The 24,279-nt window shown below is 60.0% G+C and overlaps 4 protein-coding genes across 7 annotated transcripts; 3 read left to right on the top strand and 1 right to left on the bottom strand.

The window, feature by feature from the left end:
• Positions 1-737: 737 nt before the first annotated feature.
• EIF4EBP1 (eukaryotic translation initiation factor 4E binding protein 1) lies at positions 738-5,382 on the bottom strand. 2 transcript variants are annotated; one of them, XM_027744851.2, is made up of 3 exons: positions 5,174-5,382; positions 2,250-2,420; positions 738-1,093 (listed from the first exon to the last, which is right to left on the bottom strand). In XM_027744851.2, exons 1-3 carry the CDS (start codon positions 5,319-5,321, stop codon positions 1,059-1,061), a joined length of 354 nt encoding a protein of 117 aa, XP_027600652.1. In that variant the 5' UTR covers positions 5,322-5,382; the 3' UTR covers positions 738-1,058. The 2 variants fall into 2 exon arrangements, with proteins under 2 accessions (XP_027600652.1, XP_027600653.1); XM_027744852.2 differs by having other exon boundaries at positions 738-1,090.
• An 8,170-nt stretch (positions 5,383-13,552) lies between these two features.
• Positions 13,553-15,763, top strand: ADRB3 (adrenoceptor beta 3). Its single transcript, XM_027744858.1, has 2 exons — positions 13,553-14,811; positions 15,724-15,763. Exons 1-2 carry the CDS (start codon positions 13,553-13,555, stop codon positions 15,761-15,763), a joined length of 1,299 nt encoding a protein of 432 aa, XP_027600659.1.
• Positions 15,764-17,808: 2,045 nt separating this feature from the next.
• On the top strand, positions 17,809-18,909 carry LOC114000487 (nucleoplasmin-like). The gene is made up of 5 exons (XM_027744835.1): positions 17,809-17,872; positions 18,070-18,152; positions 18,234-18,353; positions 18,442-18,535; positions 18,824-18,909. The coding sequence occupies exons 1-5, from the start codon at positions 17,809-17,811 to the stop codon at positions 18,907-18,909; spliced, it is 447 nt and encodes a 148-aa protein (XP_027600636.1).
• A 1,915-nt stretch (positions 18,910-20,824) lies between these two features.
• On the top strand, positions 20,825-24,057 carry LOC114000503 (prolactin-releasing peptide receptor-like). 3 transcript variants are annotated; one of them, XM_027744868.2, is made up of 4 exons: positions 20,825-21,008; positions 21,602-21,739; positions 21,898-22,478; positions 23,198-23,833. In XM_027744868.2, the coding sequence occupies exons 3-4, from the start codon at positions 22,078-22,080 to the stop codon at positions 23,829-23,831; spliced, it is 1,035 nt and encodes a 344-aa protein (XP_027600669.1). In that variant the 5' UTR covers positions 20,825-21,008; positions 21,602-21,739; positions 21,898-22,077; the 3' UTR covers positions 23,832-23,833. The 3 variants fall into 3 exon arrangements, with proteins under 3 accessions (XP_027600669.1, XP_039243998.1, XP_039243999.1); XM_039388064.1 differs by lacking the exon at positions 20,825-21,008 and having other exon boundaries at positions 21,559-21,739; XM_039388065.1 differs by lacking the exons at positions 20,825-21,008; positions 21,602-21,739 and having other exon boundaries at positions 22,076-22,478; positions 23,198-24,057.
• The last annotated feature ends 222 nt before the right edge of the window (positions 24,058-24,279 follow it).

The raw sequence follows: 24,279 nt of genomic DNA, 5'->3' as shown, positions 1-24,279 counted from the left end.
CTGACCCCACAAGGCTCTTGCAGCAGCTCCTCTCCAAACCCTCATCAGAACCAAACCTGTGCAGAGTTGCAAGACTGATAAAGTCACACCAGAGGGCAATAAATTTGGATTTGTTCCCATTAAGGTTTCAGAGAAACCCTTAAATCTTATCTTGGAGAAATGCGGGTTTATCTGCAGCAATTGCTTTGTTCTGTTACTCATTATTAAGGGTTTGCATATCATAATGTCACCACTGAGCCTCATTAGCAGATATTTAAAAGCTATCTACAGAATCTGATCTGCACAGACACTCATTGTGGTTCAGGAAGTCTGAGGTCCAGGCTGTGTCCTGATATGGATTGTCCTCCTTTGAGGTGCCTCCACTCCCCCTCAGCATTCACACAGCAATGTGTTAGAACCTCTTGCAGACCACATTTATTAAACCTGAGGCTAAAAATGCAGATATTTGGTCGATGGGGATGCAAATTGGGCATTCCCCACGGAAAAATTAACTTTTCTCACATGAAAATTCCCCTCTCAAACCCAGATTTGTTTCTAACACCCCCCCCCAGCCAAACCCTCTTTCCCAAAGCCCTGACCCCTGCCTACCACAGGATAAAAAGGAGAAACAAGGGTGAAGCAGCACTGGAGTTTCAGCAGGGATGACAAACCCAGGTAAGCACTCACCCCCCAAAGAGACCCGCTGTGGAACACCTCAGGCCGGTGGTTTCTTGCTGGAATAAGGGACAGAAGCCACATTTATTGCATTCATCTCCACACCAGGAGACTCCACATGATTTTTATTTCTCCCTTATATAGCATTTCTGTAACTGTTACAGTATTAAAATGATTAACAAAAGCATAAAACTGGAACCAAAACCAAGGGGTGAGAGTGTCTCCTCTGGCACTCCGAGACCCGGCCCCTGGAACAGGACACGCTCTGCTCTCCCAAGGGAATCAACTGCCTTTCCCAGGAGCAGGAAGGCACTCAAGGCATGGGCTGCTGTAAGCCTGGCTGGTGGGAATCCTCAAGACAAGTCCTGGTGCTTCACTGGATCAGCACTCCCCGGGCAGGTGCATTAGATGTCCATGTCAAACTGCTCTTCCTCACCTGCTGAGGGGACAAAACCACAAATGAGTCCTCTGAGTTCCACACTGAATACCAGGGATTGTGGTGAAGGGGCGACTGGCAGCTCTGCTTCAGAAATGGGGCTGTTTGGGCTTAAAAATCTGCATTCAGGCATTGAGGCTGGTGTGAAAACCATCTCGTGAAGCTCTTGTAAAGGTGTCCGCTCTGGGGGATCTTCCTCTGACCAAAAAGAGCAGAGGCAGAAAAAATGCCCTTTAAATAATTTATCCCTACCCCTGGATGTCCTTCTAACAGGGAATGTAAGGACCCACGTTGACGACAATCACTGGCACGAACCCACACAGGCACATTTCACAACCATTATCCCTCCAGCTGCTCCCACAGCCTGGCAGGAGCCAGCCAGAGCAGCCAGGATCTGTTCCTGGGCACAGGGATTCTCTGGGAGAGTCACAACCCAGCGCCCAGCCTGTATTTCAGGGTGCCAGAGGGTCCAGCGAGACACTTGAGGTCACAGGAGTGTGAAGGCATGAGGCAACTCTGGAAAGATTCTGCTTGGAGTGAGCATGGAAGCCAACAGGAGCCTTCAGGACTTTATTTTTAGAGAGAAGATAAGTACTTGCACTTGGTAGCTTCATGTTGCTTCAAGAACTAACCTCAAATAACTCTAAGAACAGTTCTTCAAGAGCAACACTGGCTCGTGTTGCTGCTTCAGGGCCCCGGTGAAGTGTCCCTGTCACAAAGTGGGGTCAGAAACAGGCAGGAGGAATTTACAACTCGTGTTGATATTAAAAACCCTGAGTAAATCCTACTGTGAATTGTAACCTGAAGCCCCAAGCAGCTGCAGCACGGCCCAGGACAGGGAGAGGCAGCAACAGCTGCCTCCTCTGCTCTTCACAGGGCTCCCGATCCAGCAGCAGCCTCCCAAACGCTGAATTAACGGGAATTACAGCAAATCACACTTAATAACCGAAAAAGTCACGTTGCTGGGGCCCACAGCAGGGCCACACAGCCACGAGAGCCTCGTTACCCCCGTGGCGTCGAGCCCACTCTGGTTTTCCAAGAATTCCCTGGAGCATTGACCACGGCTCATTGGAACCTCCTGGCTCCGCGCCAGCCCTGGAATTTCCAGGAACCAGCCGTGCCTCTCACGGGCTGCTGGGTCCCTGCTGCCCCCGCTCACCTGCGCTCGCTTTCTCCTCACAGTTTTGCACGTGGTGGTTTTCGAGCTTCAGCTCCTCCACGCCGGGGCTGGTGACGCCTGGAATGTCGGGAAGGTCGGAGGGGGGAGTTTTGGCCACCGGGGAGTTGCGGCACTCCATCAAAAACTTACGGTCGTAGATGATCCTGGTACCTGGGGGAAGGGGGGGGACAAGAACATGGTCAGGTGTCCCTGCCCAGCATGGGAGCTGGATGGTCTTTAAGGTCCTCTCCAACCCCAAACCATTCTGGGATTCTTGGATATTTAAGTGATAGCTGTGATTTAGCACTCACTGCTCAGGCTGTGTTGCCTCACAAGAAAGCCAGGCACCTGAACGCTGTATCTGTAAGTAAAGGTGAAGGCTCAAGCACCCAAATGCTGTCAGGTTGCTGCCCAGAGGGAACACAAGGCTCCAAACCCAGCCCGGTGCTGGAAGCGACAGATCCGGCCCCTTCCACCTCACCCAAGGTCACAACAACCCGCAGAGCAAACAGAAAATCGAATTTAATTTCCACCCATGGCCAGAAGCAGGGCCAAGAGCTGCAGGTGGACACACCTGGACACACCAGGGGCCAGGACGTGGCCGTGCCGTGCCCGCACAGACACCTCCCTTGGCAGGGCAGCAGTTACACACACCTTGCTCAAGGCTTACACAGAGCTGTTAATGCTCCAAGGGTTAACCAGCCCACAGGCAGCTCTCCCTGCCCAGCAAGACAAGCCAGCTCCAGCCCATCACAGCGAGCCTCCGGGCACGGATTTCTAGGAATACACAGAACAGCCTGTTCCTTGTAAAGGAATTGCATGGAAAAAGCTCCAAAACCACAGGCAGAAAAGGGATCTCCCTCCAAACAGCCCACAGCCTTAACCCGGGAAGTGCTGGAAAAGCATTTGCTTTCCAAGGGCTGCACACCCCCCTGGATCAGGTCTGTCCTGCCCTGCTCCTGTTCCAGCCAGAGGGAGAGGAACTAGTCCTTGTGACCTCCCCAAAAGTGTTAACTAAAGTACACATGTGTGGGCAAACAGCTCCCGTTACCATCTGTCCTGGAACAGTCAACTCCCTTTGCTTTGAACACTATAAATATAAAATAAATATATATAAACCAACGTGTCCGGGTGTTGTGTTCCAGCCGAGTTCTGCAGGGGAGTTCCCAAAACACTGAACAACTTCTCACTCAGGGTTTTGAATTTGAGTTGTTTCACAAGGTGTGTGGGGGGGAAATCCAACCCAACGTGCAGCTGGCTGGGACAGGGGCGTTAAGATTCCTGGGAAGCTCGGGGAGCAGGACTAAGACAGGGATTCCTGGAACTGCAGCTCATGTACCAGCACCAGGAGCTCAAGGGCTTCCACATCCTCTGACAGCCACGTGCCCAGAGCTCCCAAAGCAAAAGGACTCTGGGCTGTCACAGAGCCACAAACAGGCTCCTTCACACCCCCAAAGCTGAGTTCCCTGCTGCTGTAAGGGAGGTCAGGGTGGATTTAGCAGGAAAACCACACCCCATGGGACTCTCTGCTCCCTGGAAGCCCTCGTGGACCTCGCTGTGCCCACAGGGCAGACACAGCCCAAGGCTCACACCCCTCGTCCTCCAGCAGCTCTGAATCATCCCCTCCCTTCAGCACCCAAATTCCAGCCCCAGGGCCGGGCAGCACACGGTGTCCCCAGACAGGTTGGGACAGCCCTGGGTGGGTCACGGGAGTGCCGTGGGCACTGCCAGGTGGGCACACCCCAACCTCAGCTCCAGGCACCCACCAGCTCCCCGGGGACAAGCAGCTGACAGCCCTCGTTACTCCACGCCGTTAATTGCTCCTTTCTGTGCTGTTGCTCTTGGCTGAGGCTCAGAGAACCTCCCGCTCTCCAGCACAATTCCTGCAGGCGCTGCTTTCAGAGGAGGGAACACACTGGCCAAAACAACCCCAAACCTCAGCTTTTCTGCACACACAAAACCCACCGTGTGAGTCAGCAGTGCCACTTCCCCTTCTCTCCGAATTTTAACCCCTGGAACCCAGTGGTGGGTCCGAGGGACCAACTAAACCTCCGTCCCCTCCCGAGTGCAGCTTCACCATTCCCGCTGCTCAAATCCACCTGGACATGGATGCAGGGGGGGAAATTCTTAGAGGTGTGGGAAAAACAGTCATCCCAAACCCCTGCTGGGCGGGAGCAGAGGCAGCTGGAATTCTCCACACCGACCCTGTGCCAGGTGCCATCACCTGGAGCTGCGGCCGCTTTTCTCGAGGCCAAACTGCCCCAAATAAACACCCGAGCAGGAGAGGGGGCACAAAACCCCTCTGATGGAGGAGCCCTTCGTATACCCTGTTTATTCCTCTTATTTGAGGGTCAAATCCCTGAAGATTCCCGACTCCTGGCAGCTCTGGGGCTGCACAGGACTTGCAGCAAACAAGGAGAGAACCAGCCCACGGCCCGTTTGCAGCAGTGGAGCTCCACACTTCCAGGATTTGGAGCAACCTGGGAATAAGAAATAAAGGAAGAGGCCCCCAGGGTTTGCTGACTGCCGGAGAAAACAGCAAATATTAGAGATTAGAATTAAGCAGTAACCCGGGGGGATGCCGGAGGTTGCTCCTCGGGGGGCACAGCCCCCAGCCCCATTCTTGGGCAGGCGGGAACCCCCCGGTTCCCGCCCACTCCTCCTCCGGGCACAGCCGTGTCCGAATTCCCGGGGAAAAGCCCTCCCCAAAGCAAAGCCCCCTCCATCAAGGTGGGGACCCCCCCCTTTCATATCCCCGTCCCACCAAGGGCCCCCCAAAGCTCCCCAGAGCTCCGGGGGCAAAGTGGGGGCTCCCCTTCCTCCCTCTCCTGGCACAAAAAGGGGAGGCCCCCCCTTGGCCAAAGCGAGCCTCCCCGGCCCCTCCCGGGGAGCAGGAGCCCCCCGAAGCCCCGTGCCCCGCTCACCGCCCGGCGTGGTCCCGAACACGGTGCCCCCCGGCGTGGTGCTGTAGTCGCCGGGCGGCAGCGCGGCCCCGTCGGGCAGTGCCAGGCACTTGCCGGGGCCGGGGATGTCCCGGCTGGGCGTCTGCCCCTGGCAGCAGCGGCCCGACATGACTGCACCGGGACCGCCGGGATCGGGACGGCCGGGACCGGGATCACCGGGATCACCGGGAGCGCCGCCGCTTCCGCGCCGGGACACGCCCCTTCCGTCGCGCGGGAAAAGAGGGCGGGGCGTGTACCAGAGGAGGCGGGGCTTTGCCTCAATATGGGCAAGGGGCGGGGCACGGGGCGGGATTTGGCCTGAAAGGCAGAGAGAGTGGGCGTGGTTTAGTCCTATATGGGCGCGGTCTGTGTGTGGGCGTGGTTTAACCAGAGTGGGGACGCGGTTTGACTCAATGGGGGCGTGGCTTAACACGAGAAGAGGCGTGGCCTGTCGGTGGGTGGGGCACTGGGCGTGGCTTAAGAGGGCCGTGGGCGGGGTCTGTGCGGGGCACCCCCAGTTCCCCCCCCCCCCCCGAGGCACCCACCGCCTCTGTCCCTATTTTGGGGGATCCCCCGCCTCGTTCCGTGCCCCTCTCGCCACGCCGGGCCCCCCCAGCAGCGCCGCCCCTGCCCCTTCGTGCAGCGGAGCGGGGGGAGCCGCTGTGGGAGGTCCGGGTGGTCCCTGTGGGAGCGCTGCGGGGACAGATGTCTGCCCGGCTTGGGTGGAGAAACCCCATCCCAAATGGCTCTGCCACCCCCGGGGGGCCCGGGGACAAACGTGGCAGGGGCCGGGGGGGCCACACACGCCGTGTCCCCGGAGATGCTCCGGTGGGATGGAGCGGTGGAAAAACAGCGTTTTTCTTAAGATTTTACTAAATAAAAGATTTAAGGAGAAGCTGGTGTTCGGCGGCAGCGGGGGGGGGGCAGGGTGGGCCGGGAGGGACCCCCGTGCTGGGCAGGGGGAGGCTGGGGCGTCCTGGGACGAAGCCCTGACATGAAGCCCTTCCGAGCATCCTTGGGACCACCCCGAGTACCCGCTGGAAAAAGCCCCTTCAGCCCTTCTCTGCTCCCCCAGCAGCGGCCACAGAGCTCTGCTGACCCTCACTGGACACCGGTCCAGTGCTGACATCTGCTGACGGCCGGGATGCCGGGAACCAGGATGGATTCCAGCACGGATTCCAGCACAGATGCCAGCGCGGATGCCAGCACAGATGCCAGCAGCGCTCCGCCCGCTCTGGAGCACCGCGAGGTCACTGGGGCTCCGGCAGTGCCCGTCCCTCGGTCGGGACTCGGGGCTGCTCTCCCGGCCCAGGCGGAGGTGGGACACAGCCAGCCTCGTCCTGCCCAAACCACCATCCCGGCTCCAACAGGTGGAGCTCGGCGGCCACACGCTGCTCCGGACCCTGGCCCAGGGCCAAGCTCATCCCTGCGGAGCCACGGGCCAGCCCTGGGGTGCTGGGGGTCCTCGGGGGGCTCAGAGCCCTTTCCTCAGGGCAGCATTTTAGTGACCAAGGCAGTGATCTCTTGCCAGTCTGGGGCATGGAGAGGGGTGTTTCTGCCCCCCAGGACCCCTGAGACCCCCATCAGGTCACGGTGCCAGGCAGGCAGCCCTCGCCCTGTGCCAGCTGCTGAATCGATTAGTGGGCACTGGGGCAGGAAAATAACATTTCCGGCCACAGAATGACATCAGCAGTGACCCCCAACCCAGTGAGGCAGCCACTGCCATTTCCTCCTCCTCCCGGAGAACGGACCATTACAGGGTCAAGGAGCCGGGGGGGTTTAAAGGTCAAGGTTTAAGGGCACATCCTGGCTGGGGCAGAGCAGGGGCCCCTGCTTCAGGGGTCACCTGCCCTCGGTGCCTGTGTGGACAGGGATTGGTTGCAGCAGTGTGAGGGGAAACCCTCCAGGGAGTTCCAAATCCCACAAAACACCCCTCTGGAGATGCCCCTTCAGGGAACCAGACTCTTTCTGGTTACAGTATGTTCCTCTCCAGGGCATTTTATCTGCCCATTCCCCGGGCAGCTCCCAGTGCTGGAAAGCCCTTTGTCATCCTCATGTGACGCGAGGTTATCGCCTTATTGCCTTCTAAATCGGGAGCAGAAGGGCCTCTCCAAGGCGTCCGTCCCTCCACCAGCAGTGTCTTTGCTGCTGACCTGGTATAAACCACTGGTAGCTGAGCAGGGGTGGGTTTTGGTGAGGGACTCGCTCCTCCTGCGGAGGGAAATGTGTCTTTTAAGCCGTGAAATGCCCCCAGCCCTGGTGTGAGAGCAGCCCCGGGGACGGCGGCGGGGGCACCTCCCGTCCAGCCCTGCCGTCAGCGGCCCCGCTTCCCCCAGTACTGACTGGGCTGTGATTGCGGGAGGGTTTGCTGAGACAGGAAGAAAATATCCCGAGGGGAGGATAAACTCCCGCCCGGTGGGCAGCGGGGGCTGCTTTCATCTCACCCCATCCATCACCTCCCCCTCCACGGTCCATGTGGCATTCCCAGCCCCACCCCGCACCCCGTCCCTCCCACGGAGGCTTGGGGACCCCACCGCAGCCCCACGCAGGACGGGGTGATGGTGGATCCCGTCCCCGTGAGGATGTCCCTGTGCTGTGGCATTTCCAGCCCGTCCATCTGTGTTTACATTCCCCTCCGATCGCGGCCGGCGATAAGGACAAACCCCCGACAAAACCACATCCCTGCTGCCCGCCCAAGGGCTGTTTGTGCAGATAAAAGTTGCCCCATAAACAAGCCCATCCTGCCTTTGGGAAGGGCATCTCCGCCGGCCCCGGCCCTCGGCAGGAAACCCTCACCAGGGCCCCCGTGTCCCCTCCCCTGGGCACGGGACAGGGCTGGCACTGCTGGGAGTGCTCAGCACCCCTGGTTGGTTCCTGCTCTTGACATGGGTTAAAAATAGCCACCATGGCATGGGATTCGCCATGGCTGCCATGGCCAGAGCCGGAGGGGAAGCATCTGAACCCCTCCTCCTCCTCCTCCTCCTCCTCTTCTTCCTGTTGTTGTTGTTGTTTTTCCTCCCTGTAAACATCGGGCTGGAAGCAAATACGACTTGGGATCAGCCCCAGGAGGGGACGGGGGGCTGGGAAGCAAGCGTAGCTGCTGTTGGGTGGTGGGGGCACAGCCAGGAGCTTTGGCAGAGGGTGCCTGGGGCAGGGAAGGGAGCAGAGGAGTGGCAGAGGAGGCAGCCGGGCGGCACGTGGCAGTTTGGCCGATGTCCCATGGCCGTGGCTGGGCTGGCAGGAGGCTCCACGTGGGGCTCTTGGCACTCCATCCCTCCCATCTCTGCCAGCTTCCCCCAGAGCAGCTCCTCTCCCCAAACCCTCACTCTCCCACCCTGCTTTGGGGCAGGGCCAGGAATCCCACTGCCAGGATGCTCCTCTATCCCTCGGAAAGCCCTGCCTGAAAGCCCAGCTCCCTCCGAGGTTATTTCTGCTGTTGACATTTTTTCACGACACTTCCCACACTTTTTGTGAAATCTGTACCCCTGCTATTGCAAACTTCTCCCTCCTTCCCCCCACCCTGGCTTGCTTTAGCAATAGCTGCAGGAAAACCAGCCCTGACGGGGAAGGAGCTGTGGAAATGTCTGTAAATCCTCTGCAGGTCCTGATGGCAGCACGGGGACTCTCCCTTCTGTGGGTACTTGAGGCTGGAGGGAGATGGGACGTGTCTGAAGTGAAACCCTGCTGTGAGGTGTGATAGAAGTGTCAGAAACTGGGAATATCTGCCCATAGGCACTGCTCTGGCTGCTGCTGTGGGCTGCTGTGGATTTTCCCCTCAGCAACGTGGGAAAGAAAACAGCTTTATTATGATCTGTTTTTTAATCTGAAAACATAATTGCGCAGGGATCTGGGGGGCAGGAGCAGGACCTGAGATTGCCTTAGCGCAGCCTTTGACACTGGCTGAGTTTCAGGACCCAGATGCCCCTTTCCCTCGTTCTCACAATGCTGCCGTGGCCTCAGGAAGAGCTGCAGCCCTGGGATGGCAAGTGCTGCTCCGGGATGGTCCTGGAGGAGATCCCTGCCTCCATCTCCTCTCTGATGGGAAGCAGCATTCTCCATGCCAGGTTTCCTGCCCCTCCAGCCCCATCTTTCCCCCCAGATCCACCCTGGGGTGCCCCGAGGAAGATCCCACCAGCCCTGCCCAGCCCTTGACGGGCACCACGGCTCCTTCCCGCGGGCTGTGTGTCCACAGGGCAAAACGCTGTGGGAACGGGCTGACAAACAGGGAGTGGAGTGACCTCAGCCCCGGCGGCAGCTCCGACCTCCCGGGTGCCCGGGTCCGCGCTGCCTCCCTCATCACACCGAGGCACTCGCTCCCAGGAGCTTCTCTTGGAAAACAGGATGTGAGCGTGTGAGACGAGATGCTCCCGGAGACGTGGGAGCTCGGAGCCCCCCGGGGCACGGGGCTCACCCCGAGCTGGGGCGGCAGCACTGGAGTGGCACTGGGATCGTCCCTTTGGGCTGGTGGAGAGGCCGTGCTGGGGTAACACCGGGATTATCCCAGAGTAACCCACACTCTGAAAACAGCAGCTTGCTTGAGAGTCAGTGAAACAGCACATTTTTACTCTTTTTTATTGTTCTGACACAGAGATTTTTCCCTTCCTGCCCAAGCTGTCGTGGTGCTGCAGCTCCCAGAGCTGTGCCCGCCTTTGCTGGGGGAGGAGGGTTTATATGGGGACCAGAGTTTATGTGGAGCTTCCTGCAGGCTTCCTGGGACAGGCAGTACCCAGGGGTTAAAGCTCCATCACAGCGTGTTTATGTGCTGACAAGGAAACGTGATGACAGAGAATCCCAAACAACTTCAAAGCAAGATTTGTGGATTTGATATGGAAACTATTCCGAAAAGTCTCAGTGAGGAGGGAGAGCCCCCGACTCACCACCACTGGGGACACACAGAGCAGAACCCGTTCCTAAAGCACAGCCTGGCCTCGGTGCCCGCTCCACAGAGCCTGGAGCTCCCTCCCTGGGGAGGGGATTTGGGGTAAAACGTTGCTCCTCTGCTTAGGCAGAGGGAAGAGCATCACACGATCCTCACCCGCCCCCTGTGCTGTCCCCAGTGTCCCCCACGGCCCTGGATCCCAGGCAGGGTCTTCCCTGCAACCTTGAGCCCCATCCCAGCTCTTGGCAAGAGGGGGTGTAGTGCAACCCCCTCCCCCAGGGAGCGTTTGGGGATGAGGGAGGTAGGAATAAAAGGCTGGGGGTGGTGGGACCCTGGTGGCACTGTGGTTGGTGGCCCTGCAGGGCTGGTGGCTTGTCCTGGTGGAGGTGATGGTGGGTGTGTGGCTGTGTCCTGGGTGGCTGTGGGCTGGGGGGTTCCTGCAGAGGGGGTGTCTTGTCAGCCCCACGTGGCATCACAAGGTGCCAGGGGTCTCTGGGCAGAGTGTTCTCTGAGCCTTGTGTGGGGCATGAGCACCAGGAGGAAGACACTGTCACCTTCCTACAGTGTGTGTGGATTTTTGGGAAAACCTTTTTGGGAACCTGGTGGGGAATGAGCGCTGATGGAGCGGCAGGGCTGCGGTGCCATCCCAGAGGTGCCGGTGCCTGCGACTCTCCAGGCAGGGGGGGTGAACCCCTCCACTGCCCCTGCCCTTTGCTCTGGGCTGGAGACTTGTGCCAGCACAGCTCTGGCTCGGAATTCATTGCACAGGCAACACTGCGCAACAGGAGCCTGGCTCAGGAGCAGCTCTGGAACCGTCTGCTGCTGCTGCAAAGCTGAGCTGTGTCTCTCTGGGTGCTGCTGTGCCTCTCCCTGCTCGACCTGCTCCTCCCTGCTCTGCCTGCACCCACGCTCTGGGGAAAGGCTGCACAGACAGGCCCCCGAGGGCTCAGTGGGCAGTTTTGGTGCCTTCACCTGCTGTGCTGGGGTTGCTTTAGGACCCTCTGCTTTGGTGGGGAGCTGAGGAAGCTGGACCAGAGGGCAGAGGGGGACGCTGGTGTCCCCCACTGCCGGTGTGCCAATGGCAGTGAGCAGTGACACCGCTGTGACTCCGCCGTGTGATGGGTTTATCTCCTGTCCTGTTCCGAGTATGCAGCCACATGCCAGGGAGGGAGCGAGTTCCCAGCTATAAAAAGCTTTTGTTTTATCCATAGCTGCTACTTGAGCTCTCACCCCTTGGCCTCCATGGCCAGGCAGAGCCTGTGCACCCTCAGATGTGTCTGGGACCAGCTCAGGCATCTGTTTCCTCTCTCCAAACACATCCGTGGGCACCAGGAGCTCCATGTGCTGCTGAGCAAGGAGAGTGGCACTGCCTGTTCCCTGCATCCCATCTCCCCCCAAGCAGGGATCTTCCCCGATTCATCCTGACTCTCTATGTATAAAGAAGTATCTTTAAATACCCATTGTTTATTCTGGATCAACAGCCAAAGGAGCCGCTCTGATCCGTGGCATAAACAAACTTTCCCAGAGTTTTCTAAACAACACTTGACCCTCTGGCCAGCACTCCTATGGGGTCTTGTCAGGGCTGGCTCTGCCTCCCCTGCTGCCAGTGGCCATGCAGGTAGGGCCAGGGCAGTGCTTCTGGCCCGTGGCAGGGATGGGAAGGGGGAGAGGATGCTTCCCCTGGTGACAGCTCTGGGCTGGAGGGAGCAGTCGGGGTCTCCATCCCTGCAGGGGCTCGAGTCAGGGCTCTGGAGCAGTGGGGATGGGGGTCAGGGCTGGGCAAGACCCAGCACCTCTGTGCTTCAGTTTTTCCAGCTGTAAAACTGGGACAAAGATATGGAGCCACGTTACTTCCCCTGCAGTGATGAAAGGCCTGGGAGTCTCCCTTCCTCTCCTCAGCCCTGTCTGCTCCTTGGGAAGCGGGGAGGGAGCCGAGCTCCCCTGCCTGGGAGTGGGAGGAAAAGCCTGATTTGAATTCCAGAGAGAAGACATCAGGAGGGTGGGTTGGATGCCTGTTTGGCCCCGTGGGAGCACGTGTCTGTGTGTCCCACTGCAGGCAGTGTCTGTCCGAGGGAGCTCCCTGCAGGGCACAGCGGGGTGGGCATGGCCCAAGCCCAAAGCCCTCGTTTATCCATGGACATTCCCACTGATGTTCTTGCTTTACTTTCCAGACACAAATCCAGCTCCGTGGGCTGATCCATGCTGGAATCAGGTGTGCAGCCACCTGGACAGATGATGACACCCCTGCACGCGCCGTGTCTGTGCCGAGCACCATCCTGGAGCCAGGACAAACCTCCCTGTGGACAGCAATTCCTGGCAGCAAATGCTGGGGCTGGGAGCTGAGCAGGGCTGGATCAAGCCCTCGGCTGAGGGCTTTGAAAAACCAAAACAGCCTCGTAAAGATCGAGCTCGTAAAACCAGGGCTCTGCTTTGTGAGCTCATGAATGGGAAGAAATGCCAACCGGATCATTTTTACACATATTTCTTTTCCTCTTTGTCAACATTCCCACATTTGGCTGAAACTTCAAAATGCCACATTTGGAGAATGCCTGTCTTGAAAGTTTCAGTATTTGTATAAATAGCTGATAGGGAAAGAAATGACCCACTCTGGAGTTTGCCCAGGAGCTCTGGGAACAGCAGTGGGGCTCTGGAGGCCCCCAGGGCCTTCCAGATTTTTGGTGTCTCCCCACTGCCATGTGTGAGTGGGGCAGGAAGTGTGGGTGGGGGTCTTGGGAGTCTCCAGACATCAGCACCCACCCAAATTCAGGAGGGGAGGCAAGGAAGGTCTCCTCCATCCACTGGGAAGGAGGTTCTGGCAATAAATGTGTAAATGAAACAGTGACTGTGGCCCTGGGCATCGTCTTTGGGAGCAGAGCTGTCACCTTGGATCCCTCTGCTGATGTTCAGAGGGGACAGGGGGGTCACTGTCCCCACCAGGGACAGCCTGTCCCGCCCAGGGAGAGGGTCACAGGGGGAGCAGGACCAGCAAAGCCCTGGGGTGCACAGTGAGGGGTGAGAGCAAGAGGGGCAGGGTGAGAGCTGAGGTGTGGGGAGAGGGATCAGAGCACTGGCGAGGGGGGCACAAAGGGGCGAGGGTGAACAGACAAAAGGCCAGGGAACGCTGTGCACAGAGAACAAGGGCAGACGGGTGGGACTGGGGACACGGCGAGGGGCTGGAGGGCACGGAGACGGACGGGAAGGCAGAGTGAGGAGCTGGAGCGCACGGCGAAGGGCGCCCGGCGGGGATGCCGGGGGGAGCAGGACGGGCCGGGACACCCCATCCGGGGGGGAGGCGGTGCCGCCGCCCGCTCCTCTCCCCTCGCCGTCCGGAGCGGGCAGCCCGGGGCCGCCCCGCGCCTTTAAAGGCTCCTCCTCCGGCGCGGAGGGGACCCGGCCCCGCCGGTCCGCCCCGAGGGCTGCGCCGGGAGCGCGGCGGGGAGCGCACGGCGGGGCGCGGGGCCGGCGCCCCCAGCCCGGCGGAGATGAGCCCCCTCCCCGCGGGCAACGGCAGCGCCTGGGGGGGCTCCGGCAACTGCAGCGGGGCCGGCAGCCTGGGCCGGCAGTGGGTGCTGGGGGCCGCCCTCAGCCTCACCGTCCTGGTCATCGTGGCCGGCAACTTGCTGGTGATCGTGGCCATCGCCAAGACGCCGCGGCTGCAGACCATGACCAACGTCTTCATCACCTCGCTGGCGTGCGCCGACCTCATCATGGGCCTGCTGGTGGTGCCGCCGGGGGCCACCATCCTGCTGAGCGGCCACTGGCCCTACGGCGCGACGGTGTGCGAGCTGTGGACGTCGCTGGACGTGCTGTGCGTCACGGCCAGCATCGAGACGCTGTGCGCCATCGCCGTGGATCGCTACCTCGCCATCACCTCGCCGCTGCAGTACGAGGCGCTGGTCACCAAGGGCCGGGCGCGGGCCGTGGTGTGCCTGGTGTGGGCCATCTCCGCCTTCATCTCCTTCCTGCCCATCATGAACCACTGGTGGCGGGACGGGGCGGACGAGCAGGCGGCGCGCTGCTACGATGACCCGCGCTGCTGCGACTTCGTCACCAACATGACCTACGCCATCATCTCCTCCACCATCTCCTTCTACGTGCCCCTGCTCATCATGATCTTCGTCTACGTCCGGGTCTTCGCCGTGGCCACGCGGCACGTCCAGCTCATCGGCAAGGACAAGGTGAGGTTCCTGCAGGAGCCCCCCAGCCCCACGTCCCAGAGCAGCCGGAGGAGGCGGCCGTCCCGCCTGCTGGCCATCAAGGAGCACAAGGCGCTCAAGACCCTGGGCATCATCATGGGCACCTTCACTCTCTGCTGGCTGCCCTTCTTCGTGGCCAACATCATCAAGGTCTTCTGCCGGCCACTGGTGCCGGACCAGCTCTTCCTCTTCCTCAACTGGCTGGGCTATGTCAACTCAGCCTTCAACCCCATCATCTACTGCCGCAGCCCCGACTTCAGGAGCGCCTTCCGCAAGCTGCTGTGCTGCCCACGCCGCGCCGACCGCCGGCTCCATGCCGTCCAGCAGGACCTGCAGCGCTGCCCCTGCGCCTTCAGCCCCCGTGGGGCCCCCCCAGAGGACAGCAAGGCGGCCCTCGGGTGCCCCAGGGAGGACGGGGAGGGTCGGGGCAGCGGCAGCCGGACAGAGGAGACGTCCTTGGCCCAGGGCAGTGGCCACCGGCAGCGGCTGCTGGGCGAGTCCCGGCTGCAGGGCACCCAGACCACGCTGTGCTCGCAGCTTGATGAGTAGGTACCGGCTCGGGGGGGCTCAGGGCATCCAGCCCTTTGGGGAGTGACTGGGAGGGCTGTCAGTGGTGGGTCCACGGTCTGACAGCGCAGTGCAGAGCTGCAGGCAGGCAGACCCTGGAGCTGGGGGGGCAGGCAGACCACGCGGTGCATGGGAGAGGTGCTGGGGTGTGGGACTGGGAACCACTGTCCTCTCCCTTTATGTTCCCCTAAACCCCTGGCCCCTCCACGAGGATGCAAAGCTGGGGTCCCAGCCAGTCTCACCCCAGCCTGCCAGGACAGATTCTGCTGTTCCTGGGTAAAGGAAATGCTGGTTGTGATCAGGGAAGCAAACCAGCCGAGCAGGAATGTGTCCCAAAGCCTGGGATTTCTCCCTTCTGCCCCTGCTCCCACTTTCTGCTGCTAAAGAAGGAAAATGCAGGGACTCCCTCCAGAGTGAGGCACCGGGGCTGCTGTCACCAGCCTGGGCTCTGTGGGTCTCTTTGCCCTCCAACAGTGTAAATCTGGGAAGGGAATTCATTTCATCCCCCTCTGTCCCTCGGTGAGAGGTGGGCTCCCAGAGCTGGTGGCCTGCTCAGGGCAGGGGGCTGGCAGGAACACCCCTGCTGTGGCTCTGCCCTGCCAGCACCCTGACACAGGTTTACACCTCCAAATTACAGGGTGGGGTTTTTCCACCCTGAGGTTTTTTTTTATTAGTATGATGAAACTGGAGTTATTGTGGTTACTGTGGATTTTAACCGTGTTTCTCTGGTCAAAACCCCTCCTGGCGCCTGAGGGCAGGAGAGATTCCTGCCAGCAGAGATGTGCAGAGAGGGGTGCCAGAGGTGCTCCCTGGGATTCACCCGTGCAGAGAGCACGGGGTGGTGAGTGGTGGGAAGGGTCTGGGCTCTCACCCGCTGTGCTCTATTCCAGGTTTGCCGGCAGAGACACGCCCGCGGGTCCGTCCGTCTGACCGGGAGCAGCCGAGAGCTGGGAGGAGAGTGAGTGTTTCCCCCGGCCGGGCCATCACCCCTCCGGCCTCTCCTCTGCCCTCCCCGGGGAGTGCAGCCCGCGGCCAGCCCCTTGTGCGTGGTGCTCCTGGATCCCTCTCCGTGCCTGCTGGGGTGGTGGCCGTGGGTCCCTGTCCCCAGCCGAGCCCGGTGGGTGACCCTGTGTCACTCCCACCCTCTTTTTGCAGGGCTGGGGACGGAGAAGCAGCACCAGGGGTGACGGTGCTGGAAGGACCCTCCGGTGCATGCACTGACCTGGAGAGGAGGGGGATCTTCCTCGGGAATGCTGCTGGTTTTGGGACAGCACTGGCTCCTCTGGGCCATTGGTGCTGGAGACCTGGAGTTGGGTAAAAGCTCTGGAGCTGCTTGCCCAGGGGCAGCACAGCCTTGGGGATGTGTGGACAGGGGACAAGCTCCCACCCGGAGTGTTCCTGGCATGGCTGGCAGTGGGACATGGACACTGGCAGTGGGACGTGGACACTGGCAGTGGGACGTGGACACTGGCAGTGGGACGTGGACACTGACAGTGGGATGTGGACACTGACAGTGGGATGTGGACACTGACAGTGGGATGTGGATGCTGGCAGTGGGATATGGATGCTGGCATTGGGATGTGGAGACTGGCAGCTCTGCTCTCTTGAAGAATGAACGGCCCAGTCGCCCTGGGCTCAGCCAGCTTCAGACAGTCCATCTGGAAGGGAGGAGAGCCTCCTGCATGCACAAGCCCTTCCAAGGATTTCCATCCCTGCCCTAGCTGCTGCATTCCAGGGCTGGGTGCGATCCTGGGAGCCAAAGCGATGCCTTAGGCAGAGGAAGGGCTCAGGGGAGTGAGGGGAGCTCTGAGCACAAAGGACTTCCCAAACCAGGGAATTATGACCTCGTCAGGTCTCCTCCAGTTCCTCCCTCTCATTTGGGGCAGGTGTCCCTGTCTGTGCTGCTCGGGGATGGGATGGGAGGTGGATTCTTGTCCCACACGTGCACAGACGTGCCCTGCCCCCCCCACGTGAGTTGGTGTAAATAAGTCACAGTGACTGTACAGGTTTTGTCCTGGTTTGTCTCCCCCTTGCTGTGTGAAATAAACCTGTGAATCTCTGCGATGCCTCCAAGTCCATCCCAAGCAGAGGGGTGCTGTCCATGTGCTCCTGGGGGGCTACCTGAGGCTCAGGGGGTGCATCCCCCTTTCCAGGGGCTGTGCCTGGCAGAGAAAAGCCAGGCCCTAGGCGTGCCATGATGCCAGCCCCCAGCCCTGCCACACGTCCTCACACCCTGAAAGGGCAGGCAGAGCTGACAGAGGTGCCCAGTGCCACCTCCTGGTGCCAGGGAAATCCCAGCTTCTGCACGGGAACCAGGGTGCCACAGGGTCTGCCCTGCCGGGATCCTCCCCTGGTGTGTTTTGCTTTTAACACCCTGCAAGGATGAAATCACTAAATAAAGAGAATAAAAGCAGCTCGTGGCAAGTGTAGCCATTTCAAAGCCTCAGACCCTAGTCTGGTAGCTCTAGTGGTGGCTCTCAGGGGGCTCATTTCTGATCCCAGCAGCTGTCCCCAAGCACAAACAGGTTCTGTGCCCCCCAGCCCCTTTGGCCTCATCCTCCCACGCAGTTTAAAGCAGCCCACGAGGTGTTCTTTACCCCCCTCAAGAGCCCAGTGTCAGTGAGTGACTCCCCAAACAGCAGAGGCAAGGGGGGGCTGGCCCAGGGAATGGGGGCCCAGGGCTCTGCAGGTCCCCCCTGGCAGGACTGGTGGCCTCATCTCTAATCAAGCTAAAGGGGGCTCAGATGGGCTGTAGGTGCTGCTGGGGGGGTGTGAGGGGTTGGTGGGTGCATTGGTGTCACCTGCACTGCATTCCCAGCTTTCACCTCCCTGGGATCCCCCTTCCCTTTATCAGCCGCCGGTGCCGTGGCGGGTCCTTGCTGCTCTCTGGGTGCTGTGTTCTCTGTTTTCTCTGCTGTTTTCTCTGCTGTTTGTCCCACGGGAGCTGGTCAGCGGTGTCAGATCTGCCGTGGGGGATGGACACCTCGCTTCCCTTCTCCCGGCTGCTGTCGGAGGAGCGGCCCGTGGCTGAGCTGTGGGGTAGGGAGCTGTGAGCCCCGGGGTGCGCTGGGGGCACCTGGTGGCAGGAGCGAGTGGGGGGACAGTGGCTGTGCTCTGCAGGCAGCCAGGCTGGGCGTGATTCCCCTTTTCCCTTGGAGTGTCCCCCTGGGAAAGCCTCCCCTTTGTTTCTGTGCGGGGGCAGCCTGTGCACGCCCAGACCGTGCCGTGTCCCCCAGGCTGCCAGCTGGGCACGGGTGCCCGGAGCTGCGTGGTGAAGGAGGGCGATGACTTCTTGGAGCACCTGGTGCTGCTGAGAACGGTGAGATCCGAGCCCTGCTGAGGAGCTGCCGCAGCCCCGGCCGGCGGATCCCTGCCACGGGCTCTCTGCTCGGCCCCGCAGATCTGCCTGGGGGCTGACGCCAGGGACGAGCTGCACGTGGTGGCTGTGGACTCCAAAAACGCCTCCGGGGAGCACAGGCCGGTGCCCATCGCGGCGCTGCGGAGCTCGGTGCTGCCCATGGTAAGGGCAGCCGCTGCCTCTGGGATGACAACATCACCTCGGGCTGGGCTCGGCGGGGGGGATGTCTCTGAGCTCTGTCTCTTTGCAGATCAGCCTCAAAGCTCTGGAGCTGGTCCCTCCCGTCACCTTCGTGCTCCAGTGTGGGGCTGGGCCAGTCTATCTCAGCGGGCAGCGAGTCACTCGTGAGTGTCACCGAGCTGCGGGGTCAGGGTGGGCACGTGGGGTCCCACGGCAGCTTTTGTGGCAGCTCGTGCTCCCTGCTTTGCCCCAGGGTTGCAGGGAGGGCTACTCAGGGGGCAACTGGTGTTTGCTGGCAGTTGTGGGCTGGGCAAGGGGGTCTGTGCCAGTTTCCCTGCTCTGCTGCTGTGGGGTGGGAGGGTGTCCGTGTTGCCACTCCTGGGGTGGGATTTTTCACCCCCCTCGGTGGGTCAGGGCCACCCCTGCTGCAGCCCTGCCTCTTCTCTCCCCAGTGGAAGACGATGCCAGCTCCGAAGCCGAGGAGGAAGAGCTCTTGGAGGAAGACGCAGGAGATGAGGATGATGATGGGGGATCATAGAACAGGGGCAGCTCAGAGAGTTCTGAGTGGAGCTGGTGTGACGGTGGGGACACCCCTTGCCAGGACCTGCCAGTGCCCTGTGCCAAATGCAACAGATCCTTGCAGAGGGACACAAACTGTCTGGGCTTTGAGTGTCATTCCTTGTCTCCTCTCTGGCCCCCTCCATTCCTCCCATGTTTGCAGAAATGCTTTTTTCCCCCCCCTTTTATTGTGATAATAATAGGAAGTGCAGATACCCTGGAGTCAGTCTGGACTGTGCTCTGGTGCTCCCGTGTCACCTGCTCTCCTGTCCCTCCCTCCCTGCCTCCTCTTGGGAAAACCTATTCCACGTGTGCCTCTGTGATGCTGGGCTGGGCAGAGGTCCCAGTGAGTAGCCCCTGGGGAGCTGTGGGCTGCTGCCAGGACAGGGGGCTTGGGGCCTCTCCCAGCTCCAGCATGTCTGGAGGAGGAAGGCTGCACTGTGCTGTGGCTCTGCCTCCTCAGGTAGGACACAATGCCCTGCACAGCCCTGGCACGAGTTATCCTGCCAGCTCCCGGCTAATGGTCCTTTTGTTCCAGGAGGAATCTCTCCAGTGTGCCTGTTGGGATCAACAGGACCCAGTCCTTCGTGGCAGTGCAGGGAAATACAGCTGCTGAAATAATGTCATTAAAACTCCTAATTGAGAAAATTGCCCAAATCCATTCTATGCCTGCCACTAGCTGGCAGGGAGGCTGAGTTCAAGGGGAGCCCTGGACCTGCAGGAGGATGGGCTGGGAAGGGAGCACGTGGCTCTGGGTTTTGATTTTTCCCAACTTGTAATAGAAAATGCCAGAGCTGAGCTGAGGGAGCCAGAGCTGTCACCCCACTCAGCTGTGACCCCTGTGCTGGATCCTGGGCTGTGGGACAGCACAGAGACCCTGTGGGAGCTGGTGGAGCCCCAGCAGCAGGAAGGGTGGGTGCTTTGGGGGGATGCCCTGGTCCCCCTTCCCACAGCCCCTGGCAGCGGCACGTCCACCCCATCCTGCCCGACAGCGTCTCCAGGAGGGCTTTGGCATAACCATGGTAACTGCCAGGTAATTAATGGCCAAGTCTCAATGCCATGGAGACCAAACAGGCACCAACTGAGCGGGTGGGGCTGCACCCCTGCCCACGGAGGCACTGAGCCCCCAGTGCAGGATATGACCCCCCGGCACACGGTGTGGGGCTGGTGCTGTGCCCACCCAGGGCAGGGATGTCACCCCACTGTGAGGGGGGCACGTGGCAGCCACTGTCCTCCAGACGTTCCCAGCCTCACCCCAAAGCCTGAAATGAGCTGGGTGAGACCCTGGGCACAGCTGTTCGTGCCTCCCCCTGCTTGGGGCCGGTCCCCTCAGCTCCCCCAGGCACAGCTCGGCCTCTCCTGCCTTTTTGCACCAGCAAATTCCAATTAATAAATGCAGGAATGCCCTTTTGTGCATAAGTGACCAATTATTTGATGCATGAGCACCCCATCAGCTCACCCATGAGCACCCAATTAATCACGTGAGGGTTAAATAGTGAAACTTGAGCACTCCAATAAATTCCTCGGGTGTCCAGTTGAGCCCCCCGTTATCCAAGCAAAGAAAGGGCAGGAGGAAGCATTTCCCTGAATGCCTTTGAAATATTTACATTTTCCACTGTTTCAACACCCATGCCATGATAGTTAACATAGTGATTGTTTTAATTGCAATAAATTAAAGTAAGTCAAACTCCCTCCAGTTGAGATGGGGGCTGAGGATGTGTCTTGGGGGAGGCTCCTGCGCACAGTAATTTTTTTATGGGGGGAATTTTTCCCTGCTGATGCTTGCCTGGCAAAGTCCCTCCCTGAGCAGAACAAAGAAGAGGGCTGGTTGGTTGTGTCGCTTTGATTCAGCAGCAAACACTTGACCAGAGGGACTTTATTCCGAGTCTGCCTCTGAGTGCGTCTCAGGGATGAAGCAGACAGGGTGTGAGGGAGTCGGTTTGAAAACCCAGTTAATGCAAGTTTGGAGTGTGGAGCTTTTGAGGGGCTGCTGGGACATATAATGAAAGTGTGGCTGGGGCAGCTCTCCATCTGGGGCTTCCAAAATCTGCCACGTGAGCTTCAGTCCTCGTGGATCAGGTACGTGAGGGCTTAAGGGTGAAACAATGTCTGGTACACAGAGAAATAAACAGGGGGGCAAGTCCTGTGCTGGGAGAGAGCCGGAGATAATCTATGGAAATAGCCCAGGAAATGAGAGTTGAAGAGCAGCGGGTGATGAGATGACTCAGTGCAGGAGAGAAGGAGGGGCAGAGGGAGCGGGAGCAGCTGAGGGACGAGGGCTGTATCGGGCAGGGGTCCGGAGGTGAGTGCTGGTGGTGAGGAAGGGTGCTGCCTGTGCTCCCAGCTGTCTGTGGGAAGCAGCCCAGGGTGGCAGGGACCTGTCTCCCAGGGCTGGTCTCATTTCTGCCCCTGGGTTCCCTCCTTGCCCCTATCCCATCTCATCCCCTTCATGGCTGGTGCCACGAAAACCTGGACCTCGCTTTTGGCAGGACCACGACAGGGTCTGTGAAACACCCCGGTGGAGAGTCCCAGCAGCCCCACAGGCTCGGTGCTGCAGGAGAGCCCAGCTCACCTGCTCGGGGCTGGGCGAGCGGCTGCAGGCGCACGAGGCAGCGCAGGAGTCGCAGAGCGCCTTTATTCACTTATCCATTAACGTCCTTTGTCATTTCCAGAAACACTGGGAGCTGTTTTCTGGCTCAGCTGCTGCTTCCCCTTCCCTCCGGCCGGCAGATGCCCCCCGGTGCTGCCGGGCTGGGGCAGGATTGCTGCGGACACTTCGGTTAAAGGGGTGTGGATGAGCCCACATTTTGGTAAGTCCTTCCCTACAGCCTGGGGTCCTGCTGCTTTTCTCCTTTTCCTCTCCTTCCCTGATCTGTGATCGCTGTGACCCCGGGGCTGGCATCCCTCCTGCAGGGCTCCTTGTGGCAATGCTCCTTATCTGAGTCCGGTTTTCCTTTTCCCTCCCCAGGAGCCCATGGGATGAAGCTGCTCTCCTGAGGAGCCTCCCCGGGTGCCAGGCAGGGTCCTGTGCTGTGATGAGGAGCAGGACGTGCCCTGTGGACACCTGAACCCTGCAGCTGTCAGATTTTGGAGTGCTGAGACGGGGGGTTTCTCACCTGCCTGCACACAGAGGGGCTCAGCCGCAGCCATGGAGGGGGACGGGGCCAACGTCACCACCTACGAGCTGGCCCTGCAGAACCGCTCCAACGCCAGCGCCCAGTTCACCGGGGTGCAGCTCATCCAGTCCTTCAAACCCCTCATCATCCCCTGCTACGCCCTGGTCGTCCTCGTCGGCATCTTCGGCAACTACCTGCTCCTCTACGTCATCTGCAGGAGCAAGAAGATGCACAACGTCACCAACTTCTTCATCGGGAACCTGGCGTTCTCCGACATGCTGATGTGTGCCACGTGCGTGCCCTTCACCCTGGCCTACGCCTTCAACCCCCAGGGCTGGGTTTTCGGGAAGTTTTTGTGCTACTTTGTCTTCCTGATGCAGCCCATGACCGTCTACGTCTCCGTCTTCACGCTCACGGCCATCGCAGTTGACAGGTAAGTGCCGGCAGGTGTTTGTCCCCCCTGGTCTCCTCAGGTTGTTGCTCCCTCAGCTCAGGGTGTTTACTGACAAACACTCAAAACTGGAAAAGGAAAATCCCCGAGGATTCCCTGAGAGTATCCCTGCAGCCTTTTCTTTAGCACCAGGACTTGGTCTGGGGGGAGGATGCGCAGGGGGGACGTTTGGCATTAGCAAACAATGCTGTGCAGTTCCGTGTCCCTGTGTGAAGCCGTCACCACTGAAATCCCAATCCGTGCTCCCGGCACAAGGGCTCATTGGAGTTTGCACCCTGGTTTTCCTACTTGGGGTAAATTTGTGCCCAGACCTCCTGCATCCTGGCCCTGTGTTTGTGCCACATGAAGTGTGCTGGGTTGGGGGGTTAATAAAATTTGTGTTTCCATAAAGATCTCCTCTCATCAGAGATGATCCAAATGCTGAGGGGACAGAGGCAATGCCTCTTATGCTGGTTCACCTCTGCCTTGGGGGGAGTGGGGCAGGACCAGGAGGGGAAGGGGAAAAAATAAAAAGAAAAATAATAAAAAAAGAAGGTTTGGGTGGAACAGCAGAGGAAGCCTGGAGCGCTGGTGCAGCCGTGCTGCCCTTGGGGGCTCAGAACATCCCCAGGAGTGCTGGTGTTTTTCTGCTCTTCAGCAGAGCCCAGAGCACCCCAGGGGGATGCTCCGAGGGCTCGGGCTCCCCGTGTGTCTCCCCACAGGTACTATGCCACCCTGCACCCCCTGAGGAGGCGCATCTCTGTCACCAGCTGCATCTCGGTGGTGGGGGGCATCTGGCTGCTGTCCTGCGGGCTGGTGGCCCCCGCCGTGGCCCACACGTACCACGTGGAGTTCCGGCAGGAGGGATTCACCATCTGCGAGGAGTTCTGGGTGGAGAAGGAGACGCAGCGCCTGGCCTACGCCTACAGCACCCTGATCCTCACCTACATCCTGCCGCTCTCCGCCGTGTCCCTCTCCTACCTGTGCATCTCGGTGAGGCTGCGGAACCGGGTGGTGCCCGGACACCCCACGCAGAGCCAGGCCGAGTTCGACCGCCTGAGGAAGAGGAAAACCTTCCGCCTCATCGTGCTGGTGGTGTTGGCCTTCGGCGTCTGCTGGCTCCCCATCCACGTCTTCAACGTCCTCCGGGACATCGACATCCACCTCATCGACAAGCGCCACTTCCTGCTCATCCAGCTGCTGTGCCACTGGTGCGCCATGAGCTCCTCCTGCTGCAACCCCTTCCTCTACGCCTGGCTCCACCACCGCTTCCGCACGGAGCTCCGCAGGATCTTCTCCTGCAAGAGGAGGATCCGCCCTGCCAAGGGCTGCGGGGCTGCTGGTGGAGTGCTCTGAGCCCGGGGTCCCCCTGCCCGGACCCTCCAGGGCGTGTGCCTCATCCCGGGCATGGCAGAGCCTTCCCTGCTGCTGGGAGCAGAGGGGATGGGGTGAGGCAGGAGGAGGGAGCAAAGCTCTGTGCCCAGCCCCTCAGGACCCCTCCTGTCATTATTCTGTGTTAGCGAAAGGAAAGGGCTGTGGGAGCGTGGGAAGGGGGCATTAAACGAGTCCCATGTTTTGGAAATGGCATTTCTCCTGTGAGATTGACTTTTTGGAGCAAACAGGTAAAGGGATGGAGCCAGTGCCAGCACAGGTTGGCCCGCTCAGCCCCACACACTCCTGCATGCACTGGTACCCCACAGCCCCCCTCACCTGGACCCCTGGACACGCACCTGGCTGTGCTCACAGGCACCTCTGCACCCCTGAAACACCCACACCCGGCCCTGTGCAGACACGTGCAGCTCTG

The sequence above is a fragment of the Pipra filicauda genome, unplaced genomic scaffold (assembly GCF_003945595.2).
Source record: "Pipra filicauda isolate LSUMZ 115617 unplaced genomic scaffold, ASM394559v2 scaffold605_size231112_pilon, whole genome shotgun sequence".
NCBI classification, from domain to species: domain Eukaryota; kingdom Metazoa; phylum Chordata; class Aves; order Passeriformes; family Pipridae; genus Pipra; species Pipra filicauda.
This window is presented reverse-complemented; position numbering and strand designations above follow the sequence as displayed.